Source organism: Petaurus breviceps, unplaced genomic scaffold, assembly GCF_028583685.1.
Source record: "Petaurus breviceps papuanus isolate PSGF00001 unplaced genomic scaffold, PetGlider_PUasm1.0 91041, whole genome shotgun sequence".
Lineage (NCBI taxonomy): Eukaryota > Metazoa > Chordata > Mammalia > Diprotodontia > Petauridae > Petaurus > Petaurus breviceps.
In genome coordinates this window covers 36,220,091-36,235,588 of record NW_027187400.1, presented here as the reverse complement: position 1 = coordinate 36,235,588, position 15,498 = coordinate 36,220,091, and the positions used below count along the sequence as shown (strand labels likewise).

At 44.1% G+C, this 15,498-nt stretch overlaps 1 protein-coding gene and 1 long non-coding RNA gene across 7 annotated transcripts in view; one reads left to right on the top strand and one right to left on the bottom strand.

The window, feature by feature from the left end:
- Positions 1–15,498, bottom strand: part of LOC138153893 (uncharacterized) — a 354,866-nt gene that overhangs the window by 115,338 nt on the left and 224,030 nt on the right. The window lies entirely within an intron of this gene.
- Positions 1–15,498, top strand: part of PLCH2 (phospholipase C eta 2) — a 352,788-nt gene that overhangs the window by 289,879 nt on the left and 47,411 nt on the right. For 4 of the 5 annotated variants that reach the window (XR_011166493.1, XM_069078301.1, XM_069078303.1 and 1 more), the window contains 4 exons: positions 370–544; positions 6,933–7,040; positions 12,314–12,472; positions 12,606–12,647. Coding sequence is in view for 4 of the 5 variants with exons in the window: in XM_069078301.1 (XP_068934402.1) it covers positions 370–544; positions 6,933–7,040; positions 12,314–12,472; positions 12,606–12,647 (484 nt within the window). In the remaining variant the exon portion in view is untranslated. The remainder of the gene's footprint in view (positions 1–369; positions 545–6,932; positions 7,041–12,313; positions 12,473–12,605; positions 12,648–15,498) is intronic. The other variant, XM_069078304.1, reaches the window with a different exon arrangement.

The following is a 15,498-nucleotide window of genomic DNA, read 5'->3' as shown; positions in this document are numbered from 1 at the left end:
CTCTCTCTCTCTCTCTCTCTCTCTCTCTCTCTCTCTCTCTCTCTCTCCCTCCCTCCCTCTCCCTCCCTCCCTCTACCTCCTTTTCTCATCTTCCTCCTTTCTCTTTCTCTCTGTGCACCTCCCCCCTCAATCCTCTCCTGCTTCTCTCCTTCCCCCTCCCTTTCTCAAACATGTACATTTTCTAAAAAGCCTGCAATTGCTGCCAGAACCTCATCAGCCCAGATCACTCCTAGAGTCCTATGTATTGTCTCAGTTCCCTGACGAAAGCACCTTTCTCTCCCCTGTTCCTGCGTGCCTGGGTCCAGCAGCTGTTCCTAGTTCTATGAACCAACTCCTCTTATATGCCCCTCTTCCTCCCCCCCCACCCAGGTACCCAGTGATCCTGTCCATTGAGAACCACTGCAGTGTCCTTCAACAGAAGAAGATGGCACAGTACCTGATTGACATCCTAGGGGACAAACTGGACTTGTCAACAGTGAGCAGTGAGGAAGACTCAACCACTCTGCCATCTCCTGAGAAGCTGAAAGGCAAGATCTTAGTGAAGGTAAAGGCCCTGCCTGTCCTGGACATCCTGGGGTGGTAGCCCACTGCCTGGGGACCTAGGGAGGTCCAGGGATTCCTCATAGACATCTCCTAGATGGCTGAAAATTATCTGGTGTTTCTAATGGACCACAGACTCAATAGTTGTGGGAATCATAACAAAAAAACTAAAGACATTAATATATTAAGGTTAGTAAGATTGATCTATTAAGATTAATTATCTTAATAGAAATAGGTATACCTTCCAGTAATAAGAAGGTGAGAGTTTTTCTATATTTCATGAATGATTTCAAGGTTGCAAACATGAGTGACTGGTGGTACTCACGCCAGAAAAAAAGGTGTTGAAAATGAGGATGGGCATTTGGAGGAAGGTTAATGAGTTTTTAATTTGGTTATCTTGACTTTGAGACACCAAGGGGACTAAGTAGAGATGTCTAGCTGATGGTTACTAATGCAAGATTGGGGTCAGGAGAGAGATAGGGAGGCTAAGTGACAGAATGGATAGAGTACAAGGCATGGCATCAGGAAGACCTGAGTTCAAATCTTGTCCCAGACCCTTAATACCTGTGTGACCGTATGTGAGTAATGGAATCTTTTTCAGCCTCAGTTTCCTCATTTGTAAAATGAAAGGACTGGACTAGATGGCTTCTAGGGTCTCTCTTCCAATTCTAAATCTATGTTCCTGTATAATCTATACCAAATTGCTTACCATTTAGGGAGGGCAGGGGGAGAAAAACTTGGAACTCAAAACTTTTTTAATGACTGTTAAAAATTGTCTTTACATGTAATTGGAAAAAATACTGTTTAAAAAATAAACCTTTGCTCCTATGATTTGTCAGGCAGGTCTGGAGGGCTCAGGCATCAGAGAGGGAGAAGATTTGGCTTCCAGACTCACATGCACCCTCTCTAGCTTCCTATGTAGGTTGGGGCAAGGATATACTGGTAAATGCTCTCTGAAAATGCAGGGCACACTTTAAAGTTTAATACACATTATTCACATTTTCTCCGTCACTTTTTAAAATCATAGACAATCAACAAGTCCCTATTTGGAATAGTTGCTGATTTCAGGGATGTAAATGCCCACACTGAAAATTTAACAACAGGCTCTCAGAAACCTGCATGGTTTGACTCCAGCATGCCCCTGGGCTGGGAGAATGACAGAAAGAGGATTTACACTGTCAGAAGCAGTGTGATCTTAAAGGAAATGCCCTGACCCAGAACTCCAGGTACAGAGTTCAGTTCTAGGTTTGGCCTGACCTCAGAAGCTTGAATTGATGCAGAGAATGCAAGTTTCTAATCTTAGGGAAGGAAGGGACCTTGGAAGTCATCTAGTTCTGACAGATGAGGAAACTGAGGCACACAGCTGTCATAGAATAATGGACTTTTAGCCCTAGATCTAGAAGATACTTCAGAAGCCCTCAAGTCCAGCCCATCTCCTACATTTGTTTTTCAGTTATTTCAGTTGTGTCTGACTCTTTGTGATCCCATTTGGGGTTTTCTTGGCAGAGATAGTGGAGTAGTTTGCCATTTCCTTCTCCAACTCATTTTACAGATAAGGAAACTGAGGCAAACAGGGTGAAGTGACTTGCCCAGGGTCACACAGCTAGGAAGTACCTGAGGTCAGATTTGAACTCAGGTCCTCCTGACTCCAAGCCCAGTGCTCTGTCTACTGTGCCACCTAGTTGCCCTACTTCCCATTTTACAGAGGAGAAAATAGGATCATAGAGAGATGAATTAACTCACATAGAAAATAACAAAGTCATCAAACCCAGGTCCACCGTCTCTAAATCCAATGTTCTTTCCAAGTTACCACCTTCCAGATTTTCAGTTACACTCAAGGGAAATCATCCTTACAATTAGAGCTGTCCAAAAGAGGGATGGACCCCCTTAGAGGAATGGACTTCCCCATCACTAGAAGGCCTCAAGGCTTGAGAATGGTGTCTAGGAGACTCCTGGTCAAGTAAGGATTGAACCTTATGATCCTTCCCAGATAGAAGTTTCTATGATCATACTTCTGGCTCTGCCAATGTGACCTTGGCTAAATAATTTAACCTGGGTCACTCTGAGCCTCGGTTTCCCCAAATGTAAAATGAGATTGGGCTACATTGTCTCTGAGGTTCCTTCTAACCATTCTCTTATATGAGAAGCATAGAATTGAAATGGAAAGGGACCTTAGAAATGACCTAGACTAACCCCCTCATTTAAAGATGAACAAATTGAAAACCAGTTGTTAAGAAACTTCCCCAAGGTCACACAGGTAAGTGAGTAGCATAAGTGGGATTTGAGTCCTGGTCCAAATCCATTGCTAGTTGCATAATACCACCCTACTACGGGTCTAGATATCTTAGAAACATTCAATAGTAATCATAGTTAATAACTGATATTAATAATAATAGTTAACATTTATAGACCAGGACCACACTAAAGTAAGCACGTTACAATTCTTATCTCATTTGATCCTCACAACAAACCTAGGAGGTATATTCTATTATTATTCCCATTTTACAGATGAGGTGACTGAGGCAGACATAGGCTAAGCGATGCCCAAGGTCATCTTGCACCGCTAGTAAGTGTCTGAGACAAGACTTGAACTCAGGTCTTCCTAACTCCAGACCCAGCGCTTTATCCCCTGATCCATTTAGTGCCTCATGAAAATAATAATGATGATGATAACAGCATGTATTAAGCAGTTACTGTGTGCCAGACACAAGAATTCCAGGCAACCTCTCAGAAACCATAGATGCCTTGAAAGCAACAAGTTACCATGGAAACAGTGCTAGAAATGGGATCAAAGAGCCTGGGTTTGAATTTCAGCTTGCTCCCCACTACTTATGGGACCCTGTCAAGTCACTTCAATTCAATGAACATTTACTAAGTAGCTATTATGTGTCAGGTTATGCTGGGGATACAAAAGAAGCAAAAAGCAGTGCCTGCCCTCAAGGAGGGCTGGCCATCTAAGCAGACCTCTCTGTATCCCTTTCCACCAAACTAGAAGGCCCTACAGTACCTTTTAGCTCTGAATCTGGGATCTAATCACCTTGCGCCTGCCAGGACTTGAGAGCTGGGGAGGGGGGAGTCAGTCCAGATCCAGCCCTGGGGGAACCACACACTGTACTGTCTGATGAGCCTGTCAGTACTCCTGCAGCCCTGAGGCCCTTCTGGCTGCTAACCTCAGAATGGGCTTGTCTCTCCCTAATGAAGTGTCCATTTCCAGGGAAAGTCACTTAACCACTGATTTAGGCAGGTCTGGTCTTTGAATTGAACTCTCTTCTCTGCCTCTGGCCCTGGTCACTGAAGGGTTTTGAAGTCATGTCCTGAAGGCGGAGGGTGTAGGTTGACACACTCTCTTATTCTCAGGAGGCAGGGAAAGGATTGAGGACCATAATTGGACAGCCAGCCATCCGGAGCCTTCCCTTGGGACTCTCCTGCCAGTCCCATAAAGAAGGAAAGTTGAGTGGAACTGAGTCATAGCTTGGCCACAGAATGATCTCTCCTTCTTCCTTCTTGGTGGCAGAAAAAACCTGGCACCAGGATGGGGGGAAGCTGGGGCTGGCTTCTGCTGCTAACAATCTGTGGCCTTGGGGGAGTTGTTAGGAAGACTGTCCAACAGTCCATAGGTGAAAAAGACCCTCGCATCTCAGTGGACTTGCAAGTTTGATTTAGGAGCATAGATTTAGACCAGGAAGAGACCTTAGAAATGAACTCATCCATTCCCTTATTTTATAAATGAGGAAACTGAAGACCCTAAGAGAAGGGAAAGGACTTGACTTTGGTCATACAATAGGAAGTGTCGGTCAGTTAAGGAGCGGTTATTAAGTACTTACTAGGTACGGAGATGTCAGTCACAGAGTCCCTTAGGCACTGTGCTGGGAGTGTTAGAGGAGACAGAAAGAAAGGCAAAAATAGGGTCCCTGCTTCAAGGAGCTCATATTCTAATAGGAGAGACAATGAATGGGTGGTACAGGGGATAGAGCCCTGGACTTGGAATCAGGCAGACTCATCAAGTTCAAATTCAGTCTCAGACAATTCCTAACTGTGTGACCCTAGGCAAGTCACTTAACCCTCTTTGCTTCAGTTTCCTCATCTGTAAAATGAACTAGAGAAGGAAATGGCAAATCACTACATTATCTCTGCCTAGAAAACCCCAAATCGGGTCACTAAGCGTTAGACATGACTAAAAACAACTGAACAATAATGTGTATATTTTTCTCTCTCATATATGTGTGTATGTATTACACACACACACACACACACACATACATACACACGTTATATTCAGAGTAGGTAGAAGGTAACCTGAGAGGGAGTTGCTGGCCATGGTACTAACCAGGAAAGGTCTTCTGAAGAAGGTGAGATTTGAGCTGACTCTTGAAGTCAGAATGTGGGAGCAAGGTGAGAGGGCATTCCAGACATGAGGGCTAGCCATATAAAAACATGGAGAGTGGAGGTGGAGTATCACATATGAGAAACAATAAAGAAACCACTGTCACTGGATTATAGGGTACTTGGGAGGGAATAAGGTATGAGAAGACTGGAAGGGAAGGAAGAAAGCAGGTTGTAAAGGGGTTTAAATGCCAAACAGCTTTTCATATTTTATTCTGGAGGTAATAGGGAATCACTGGAATTTAAGCTGGGACAGGGACACAATGAGATCTATGCTTTGAGAGAATCACTTTGACCACTGAGTGGAGAGTGCATTGGAGTGGGAAGAAAATTGAGGCAGAGAGATGAACCAGCAAACGATTACGGTAACAATGAAAGTGATGATGGTCTTCAACAAGATGGTGGCAGTGTCAGAGGAGAGAAAGGGACACATACAAGACATGCTGTGAAGATAGAAACAGCAAGATTTGAGAATAGGATATGTGGAGCAAATATAAAAAAGAAGTCAGCAATGGCACCTCAGTTGTGAGCCCTGGGTGACTGGGAGCATGGTGGTGCCCTTAACAGGAAAAGAGAACTTGGGGAAAAGGGGGCAGTTAATACTAGAAAATAATGTGTTCGATTTTAAACATGTTAAGCTTGAGATACCCACAAGACATCCAGTTTGAGATGTCCAAAAGGCAGTTAGTGTACTAGAAAACAGTCTGGCGGAAATTAAGTTTAGACCAACATATTCTACAATAAATTCTAAACAAATGAGTGAATTTAATATTTTTAAATGCCCCCCAAATTAGAAGTGAATCAGATTATGATTCAGAGCTATGGGTAGGGAAAATATTCCTTAGGGAGGGGGGATATTTAGTATTTTGGTTTCTTAATTCAATTTTTTTTCAGCTCCAATCTCTTTCCCTTCTTCCTTCTCCTTCCCATTCATGAAAAAACAAGAAAAACAAAACCTGTTACAAACATAGACAGTCAAGCAAAACGAATTCTCACAGTATTCATGTCCAAAAATATATGCCTCAGGCTGCACTCTTGAGTCCAATCACCTCTCTATCTGGATGTGGGTAGCATGCCCCATCATGAGTTTTCTGCAACCGTGACTAGTTCTTGTGTTGGCTGGTTTAGGAGATGCATTCCTAACCAAACAAGAGACAGAGGCAATTACAAAAAGCAAAATAGAGAATTTTGATTACATGGGACTGAAAAGTTCATACACCGATAAATGTAATGTGCCTAGAATTAGAAGAGCAGAAGTGAAATGGGGGATGATCTTTGCATCAGATTCCTCAGGTAAGATTTGGTATCCAAGATATTTAAACAACTAACAGACATAGACCAAAATCCATTCCCTAATAAAGAAATGGTCACAGTATATGAACAAGCTTCTCCAAAGAAGAATTACAAACTTTTAACAATCATAGGAAAGAATACTCTAAATCCCTACCATTAAGAGTACTGCAAATTGGGTGGCTAGGTGGCCCAGTGAATAGAGCACCAGCCCTGGAGTCAGGAGGACCTGAGTTCAAATCCGACCTCAAACTGACACACTTACTAGCTGTGTGACTTTGGGCAAGTCACTTAACCCCAATTGCCCTCCAAAAAGCAAAAAAAAAAAGAGTTCTGCAAATCAAAAGAACCCTGAGGTTTAAGTTCACACCCTGAAAATTGTCAAAGATAACAAAAAGTGAGAATAGTCAGTTGGTTGAAGCAAGATAAGCACACTAATACATTGTGGGTGAACTTGTGAATCAATGCAACCATTTTTGGAAATATGCGGTTAAGTTGACTAAAATTCCCATAGCCCCTAGGGAGGTCAGACAGGTAAGAGAAGAACCAGGAGAAGGTAGAGTTAGGAAAACCTGGAGGGGAGAAAGAACTCCAGAGAAGAGACGGTGGCTAAGATGTAGCCAAGGGTGCTGAGCTCCCCCACCTGCTTTGTCCTTCTTTTCTTAGTTTATTTAATCCCACCATCTGACACCAATTTATTTTTTCTTTTTGGTCCCCAGGGGAAGAAACTCCCGGCGAATATCAGTGAAGATGCAGAAGAGGGGGATGTATCCGATGAGGACAGTGCTGATGAAATTGATGATGATTGCAAGCTGATGAATGGAGATGTAAGTCACAGAGTCCCTCAGGCCTTGGCTGAGAACATGAGCCTCAGACCAGCCATGAACCTGAGTTCTTTAGGAATCTCCCATTCTCACTGGGTTCAGGAGGCATGAAAAGTTGACTGGAGCCCAGGAAGCAGCGACAGCCAGAAGAGATGAACAGAGCAGTATCCTCAAGAGATAACATATGGGACTCCTACTTGAAGTTCAGAAGTCAGGAAAGGAAGGCTAAAAATAACTGGGAGGGTGGAGGGGGCTTGCTGGGTGGAAGGTCTTTTAACCAGAAGGATGGCACTGTTCAAAGGGAAATGTTCTTGTGCAGCCCTGTAAATAGAATTGATGCTGAGGTGAGGAGAGCAAATCAATTCCAAGTAACCCACGCAGCCTGGGCATCCCAAGCCCATATCTTCAGTGATCTCCAGCTAGAACATTCTCCCTGCAGGGCATGTCTTGCACCAAGGTTCCCTCTGGGTCACAGAGTTAGGGCTGGAGGGGCCTTAGTCCAACCTTTTCATTTTACAGATGAGGAAACTGAGGCTTAAGGACTTGCCCAGGGTTACATAAGTATTAAGCATCAGAGAAAGGATTTCAACCTTGGGACTCCTGACTCCATTGCCAGTGATTTTACCAAACTGTTTCCCTGCCCTGGAATGGTCATGGATGCTTTGAAGACACCAGCTTATCAATGGGATTGTCTTGGGATGAGGTGTTTGCTCAGTCTATGTAAGCTCCTTGAAATCAGAGACTGACTCACTTTTGTTCTTGTATCTCCAGTGCGTGGAACACAGTAGGTGCTTAATAAAAGTGCTTATTGGTTTTTTTGAGGTTTGAGAAGGATTATGTATTCATGGAAGTGACTTTAAAGGCTATCAGGTCGAATACAAGCCCTTAATTTTACAGAGTTGGAAACTGAGGCTGGAAGATGTTAAGTGACTTGTCCAGGATTATACAGATAATATTTGAGATAGGATTGGAACTCAAGTTTTCCTGACTCCAAATCTAGTTTTCTATTGACCACCTCATGCTACATCCTGAAGCTTGCCCAGGATCACTTTGCTAATAATTGGTAGACCCAGGTCCTCTGACTATAGGTCAAGCAATCTTTTCATCATGCCATGCTCCCCCTAACCCCTTCCTTTCTTCCTTCTTTCCTTCTCTCCCTTCCTCCATCTATCCTGTAACCCTCCCTTCCCCTTCCTTCCTTCTCTCATTCCTTCCTCTCTTCATCCCCCATCCCTTTTTCCTTCTTTTTTTCTTCCCTCCTTTTCTCCCTTTCTCCTTCCTGCCTCCCTCCCTTCCTTCCTTCCCTTGCTCTTTCCATACCCAATACCTTCCTCCCTCCCTCCTTCCTTTCTTCTTTCCTTCCCTCCCTCCCTTCTCCCCTTCCCTTTCTCCTTTGGGACAACTTCTCCTGACTTTTAGTCTAAATGAGCCTCTTTACCACTTTCCCCAATTGCCCTTGGTTCCAGTCTCTTGAACCTAGTAGGATCAATTGAATTCTTCCTCCACATATCAATTCTTTGAATATTTGAATCAAGTGATCCACAAGAATTTGTTGAGAGTATTCTAGGAACTAGGCATTGTAGTAGGTACAATCAAAATGAGAGAGAGAGAGAGAGAGAGAGAGAGAGAGAGAGAGAGAGAGAGAGAGAGAGAGAGAGAGAGAGAGAGAGAGAGAGAGAGAGAGAGAGAGAGAAGAAGGGAAGGAGGGAGGGAGGAGAGACACAGAGACAGAGAAATAGAAACAAGTTCTGCCCTCAGGGAGCTTCCATTGTGTTGGCGGAGATATTGTTTACACTTATAAATATATAGAAAAGAAATACAATATTACTGCAAGTGGGGCAGAAGAGAATAGCTACATGTAGCGTTTGGACTGCTGTTTGAAAGAAACCAGGGAATTCAAAGAGTCAGATGGGGAAAGATTGTGTATCAGGCATGAGGTACAAAGACTTGGAAGTGAGAGCTTGAGGGTCATGTGTGAAGACCAGTAAGAAGGCTAGTTTGGGGGAGCCATGGCATACGTTAATAATGACCACAACAATAATTACTAGCATTTACATAATGCTTTAAGGTTTGCTTCACATATGTTTTCTCATTTGATTCTTGCAACTACCCTGAGAGATAGGTGCTACTATTATCTCCATTTCACAAATGAGGAAACTGAGGCTAAATGGGGTTAAGTGATTAGCTCAGGACCTCACAGCTAATTAGTATCTGAGACAGGATTTGAACTTGAGCCTTCCTGGCTTCCAAGTCCAGTATTGTGACACTCATCTGTCTGTGAAGGGAAGTAAGGTATCAGAAACCTGGAAATTCAGGCTGGAACCATGTTGTGAAAAGCTTTAAATGCTAAATAGATGAATTTATTTCTCTTTGATCCTGGAAGTTAGCTGGAGCTAATGACATTGACTGAGCCCAGGAACAATATCGGCTTTGAGAATGACCCTTTGGCAGCTGTGCAGGGAATGAGAGACGAGAGAGAGAAGGGGGAGAAAGCAGCTCTCCTCTCCCTCCCTGGGCCTTTCTCCTCTAGGCAGCTAGCACCCAGGCTGTAGCATGGGGTCATCACCATGGAGTCGGAGCCTTTCATTCAATGTCTCCTTTCCCGCTTCTGGGAAATGATACACCAACCTCTCTCTTCAAAGATACTGGAAGAGTTAAAAAAATAAAATCAAAAGTGAGGCAGCCTGAGAGAACCAGCTGTTTTAAGAGCAGGGAGTCCATCCTGTGGGCTACCTTTTATGGCTGGTGATTATTACTTGCAATAAAACGTCGGTAGGTGCCCTAGTGGCCCAATCTTCCTTCTCTCTCTGGAGTTCTCAAGTGGGGTGTCTCTCTATCACTGTATGTGCCTCTCCTGGATGGCCTAAATGGAGCTGGACAGCTTTATGAAAGAGATTGGGAAGTCAGGAGTTGTCTTTATGGTCCTGAGGGGAGAATGGCTGTTTAAACCTTTGCAGGAACCAGGGAAAACAAATTGTTTGGCTATTTCCGAAGTCAGTGTTCTGTGATTAAAGTCTTACAGCTCTGCTCTGAGTCACTGTGGATTTTATTATCCCCTGAGGGCCAATAAAATGGGATGACAATTATAGGGGAAAACTCCCCACGAAGGGGCCTCCTCCCAGTTGTTTGAGAGCTGGCAGGGAGTGTTCAGAATTGGGTTAGGATGGCTCAGTATGAATTTCTCAAAATTAAAAACCAAACTGCCTGAGGATGACTTCACTTCTTTTCTTAAACCTATTGTGAGTTGTGTGTTCCGAGAGAAAGCAGACTTCTGTGTCCCTTACTGCTGGGCAGGGCCATGATGGAGACTCAGGAGCTAGAAAGTCAGGTCACGAAGGAAGGGATGAAGGCTGCTGTTCTCTGCCCTGGTCAGAGCACATCTGGTTATTTATGGAAGCTGGAGACCCTCCAAGAAGAGACAACCAGCCCTGATTCAATCAATGAGTCATAGATCATAATATGATCATCATAGCATAATATCATAGATGATATATGTTATCATTTAGCTAGCATTTAGGTTTGAGTAGCATTTTACAAATATTATTTCATTTTATCTTCATAACAACCTCAGGAGATAATAATAAGTGGTATTAATATACTCATCTTACAAATGAGGAAACTGAGAAGGACTGAAGTTAAGTGACTTGCCCAGGGTCACACAGTAAGTGTCTGAGGCTGAATTTGAACTTAGATCTTCCTGACTCCAGACCCAAGGGCTCTATACAACGTGCTACCTAGTTGATTCTAGAGGGCTATGGGTGTGGCATATTAATCTCCAAGAACCAAAGCACAGGATCCCTGCCACCTTCTCTTTCCACACCCCTCCCAGCCAAATAACTACAGGGTTTAGAAATAACCTAGTAAGCATGAGTGGAACACCCACTCATACGAAAAGATACAAGGAGACATATGTTTGCTCCTCATCTTTGGTCTCAGTTTTGGTCTGTTTCTGGGAAATGAAGTCATACCTGTAACTGTAACCCAGGAAATTGTCTAAGCCTAGACCGTATGTTTAGACCCATTTGGAATAGCCCAAGGGAAGTAAAATCTGTGTCATGTTCTATCAAGGCAAATGAAGGGAAATGAACCTTTTACAAATGTACCAATCTAAAGTAATGCAACCTTTGAGTACACCAAGCACCACTGGGTCTGACAAAAATAAACACAGGGGTTAATGGAATTCCTTTCGCATCGGAGGTTGTCCTCATGGGCTCTTGCCTGTCTGCCCTTCTACCCTCCTTCCCCTAGATAAAGGGTCCTGGTCTAATCAGACTGTATCAGTGAGCCACATGGCCCCGGGAGGCCCCTCCACCTTTGAGCTGTGCTTTTGCTGAATATGGTCGTGCCCATTGATTTTAGCATCTCTAGTCCTCCCAAGAAGGGAATATTTATCAGTTCTTCTTGTTCTGTTATTTCAGTCATGTCTGACTCTCCATGACCCCAGTTGGGGTTTTCTCAGCAAAGATACTGGAGTGGTTTGCCATTTTCTTCTCCAGCTCATTTTACAGATGAGAAAACTGGAGCAAACAGGGTGAAGTGACTTGTCCAGGGTCATACAGCTTGTAAGTGTCTGAGGCTAGATCTGAATTTAGGAGGATGCGCCTTCTGGATTTCAGACCTGGCACTCTTTCCACTTTGCCACCTACCTGCACTTGGTGGCTCTCGACTTTCCTTACTCTGGTAGGTTAGGTGATTGACTAATCGAGTCTTCTTGTCTTACCAGGGAAAGTTAAAGAAGTCACCCTATGTAGAATTAGAGGTGCCTGGCTTCAACAGCATGGTATCCCCCGATATCTGGCTAACTCAATTCATTTCAGCAAACATTTACCAAACACCTACTATGTGCCAGGCATTTACTGGACACAGGAAACACAAAACCAGAAATTAAATAGTTGCTGCCCTCAGGGAGCTTGTATTCCTACTGGAGGATTTCACAGATAGTCAAGTAAGCAGCTAGTCAGTCAATAAACATTAAGCACCTACTATGTGCCAGGCATTTTCCTGGACACAAGAAACACAAAACCAGAAATTAAATAGTTGCTGTCCTCAGGGAGCTTGTATTCCTACTGGGGAAATTCACAGGTAGTCAAGTATGCAGTTAATCAATAAACATTTATTAAGCACCTACTATGTGGCATGTTCTAGACATGGGGTGGGGAGGGAAGCAACACAAAGATAAAAAAGTGAAATGATACTCTCAGCTTCCCTTCTATTCCATGTGCATGCTTGCTATTAACTCGATCCCCTAGGTAACTGAGATTCTCACCTGTGCCCAGGCTTCCACCAATCGGAAACGAGTGGAAAACATCGCCAAGAAGAAACTGGATTCACTGATAAAGGAATCCAAAATCCGAGACTGTGAAGACCCCAATAACTTTACCGTCTCTACACTGCCTTCCTCGGGGAAGCTCGGCCAAAAGGCCGAAGGCAAGAAGGTGAGTCTTGTGTCGTCCCTTTCTCCTGAACCTGTGCAGTAAACCTCCTTGGGCCCTGTCCTTTCCCTCCTTGTTTCTTCCTTTGGGGCCCTTGATAAACCTGACTCTGGCCTCTTCACCCTTCTCTTTGCAGAAATTTGCTTCTCTGGGTGCCTCAGCCACAGACAGAACTGCGGTGAGTCTCACCTCCTTCTCTTTCTTGGTTTGAGATGCCTCCTAGTACAATGGCCAGAGGTCCTGGAGTTGGGGTCTAATAACTAGCTGTGCCATTAGGGGAAAGACACTTCTTTGTTCTAAGTCTCAGTTTTCTCCACATAATAATATTGGCCATAACTACCTTATTGGAGGGCTAAATGAGTTTGTGTTTGCAAGCCTCATAAAGTAAAGAAAGTTAAATACAGGTGGTCCCAAAAGTCTTCATGTAAAGGCTACAAACTTACCAAAAAAAAATCTTTTGAATGTTTGATCCTTTACATTTCTTTTACACTTACTTAGATTTGTGAATTTTGAATGGTAAATTTTCATTTTAACAAGACATAGACCAACATCATTGTGCCTTGTTCATGCCACAAGTCTCTGGAGGACACTTTCTTGGCCCTGTATAGGGGCAGGGGAGGTCTTCTAGCTTGGCTACCCCGGTTACCTAGTCTATCTCCACAGGACTTTTTCTTGTGGAGTCAAGTCCAGAATGTCACATAGGCATCAAAACCTCATTCTTTGCATGATCTCAAGGCCAGGATTACAAAGGCAGTCATTTGTTATTTAGCACTGACTGATGAAAGTTTTTACAAAGTTTTAAAACTGGCTAGAGTGATGGCTAGAATTTTGCTATCAAATTGGTAAACATCACTAGAGTGGTGTATGGCACAAGATGGTGGTTATGGTGAATATTAATAAGAAATAGGAATGTTTCTCAAAATTTAAGTAATTAACCTTTCAAATGTTGGTTTTTCTTCATTTATAACATTCCTTCTTCTGAAATTATTAAAGCTTAAAACCATGCTAAGGTTTGGGACATCCGGTATAAATTTCAGCTCTTACTGCTTTCTTTCGTCTTTTTCTTTTCCTTCTTCCTCCTCCTCTTCTTCTTCCCTTTCTTCTTGCCCCTCTTCTTCCTCCTCCTCCTCTTCTTCCTCCTCCTACTCTCATTCTTCCTTTTCAGAGGCCTTGCCTTTCCTTTCCCCCTCCATTCTGGTATTTAACTTAATGCAGAGGGACAAGGAGGGTAGTTTTCTAAAGCAAACAAACATAAATGATGATCAGTGTCCAAGGACAGAATTCTGGCTGAGGCCTGAGACAGAGCCCAGTTCACTGGCCTCCTGGGATGGCCCAGCTACACAGCCACCTGTGTGGTGTAATCCACTTTTGTGAAATGTGTATTTAGCAGGAATCAGAAAGGGCCTCTCTCACAGATCTCTTGAGGTCTCTCTACACATGGGGCAATTCTTTGGAGGACTCGATCTGAGGCGGATGGGAAGAGAGGGGGCTAATTCTTGTTAGGAGTCTCCCAGCTTGCCCATGTCAAATTCAGGTCCTTCTGACTCCAAATTCAGCATTCCTCCCCCTATAACATGCTGCCTCCTAAGTCTCTAGCCCAACTTCCTTCCCTGTAACACAAACATTGCAGCTTTCTAGGGCTGTGTGTGGAGGTGGCTTCTTCTTAGGTCGGGCGGGGGCTGCAGGGACCATGCTGGGCCAACTCTTTCCCAGCAAGCAGCCAGATTTCCATCTGGGTGAGCTAGTGTCTGACCCGCTCCCCCCCACGCCCACACCCATCCATGCACAAACCTGACTAGCAGTGCCAGATGGAGGGCCCAAAAAAGGAAGGGGCAGAGGTGGCCCCCAAGGGGTGCGGCCCAAACGATCCCAGGGCTGTACCCTCCACCTAGGACCCGCTTATTTTTAGAGGCATCAATTGTTTTGGGTTCCACCCACATGGCATCGAGCCATGGCACAGCTGATGCCACACAGAGAACTCTGAGAAATACACTATTTAAAGGCTCCTCCCGGTGTGTGCCGCGTGTATGTCCCTGCTGTTCATTGGGGGCACTTTATTTTTAATACCCGGGCATCTGCGTGGAGGAAAACAGCACCTTTTGTTGTTAGGGCCCATCTGCTTTTGAGGCCAATGACAATCCCCCACCACGGTACCTGTGAGTGAAGCCTGGATGAACCACATCGCTGATCAGCCTTCACACACAGTGATAAGAATAGGTCATAAGTACTGACAAAGCCAGCCTCCATCACTATGGAATGTAGTTTGCTTCACTTTCCAATCTGCTGCCTTATTGAGCGTGCATTAAGCACCTGCTGTGTACAGGACATAATCCTTGTTGGACCATGCTAAGAGGAAGACACCAATAATAATAATAATAAATGTGTATATAATGCTGCCAAAGTGCATTATAAATGTTATTTCATTTTTATTTTCACAACAGCCCAGCGAGGTAGGTGCTAATATTAGCCCCATTTTATGGATGAGGAAACTGAGGCAATTTGAGGTTAAGCAAATTGCCAAGGGTCACACAGCTGGTAAATGTTATTTATTTAGCATCTGCTATATGCAGCTGAAGAAGAGGCCTGGTATAGACAGACAGCCTCAGTGTCAGGAGACAGGTTCAAGTCTTACCTCTGATACTTGGTGACTGTGTGACCATGAGCAAGACACTTAACCTTGCAATGTAGTTAGGCAATATTCCAAGCATGTAAGTTGCAGAATAGATCCTGATCCAGTGAAGGAAGATTCCTCCCAGGGACTACCCCACAGGTGAAATCACAAATTCAGTCCAAAAAGATACTAGGGACTGATGAGCCAAAGAGAAAATGAAGCAGTTCCTGCCTTTGAGGTGCTCACCTTGTATTGGGGGGCGGGAGGGAAAAGGGGGAGAGAATGTTGTAGAGAGACAGAGAAGTGTGACATGAGGTGTCCATCCTCCAGAAGCCCATGATCCAGTTAGAGAGAGCAAACCGATGCAAGTGGCGTCTATTGTGGAAGGGCAGGCAACGTGTTGCCAAGTGGGAAAACT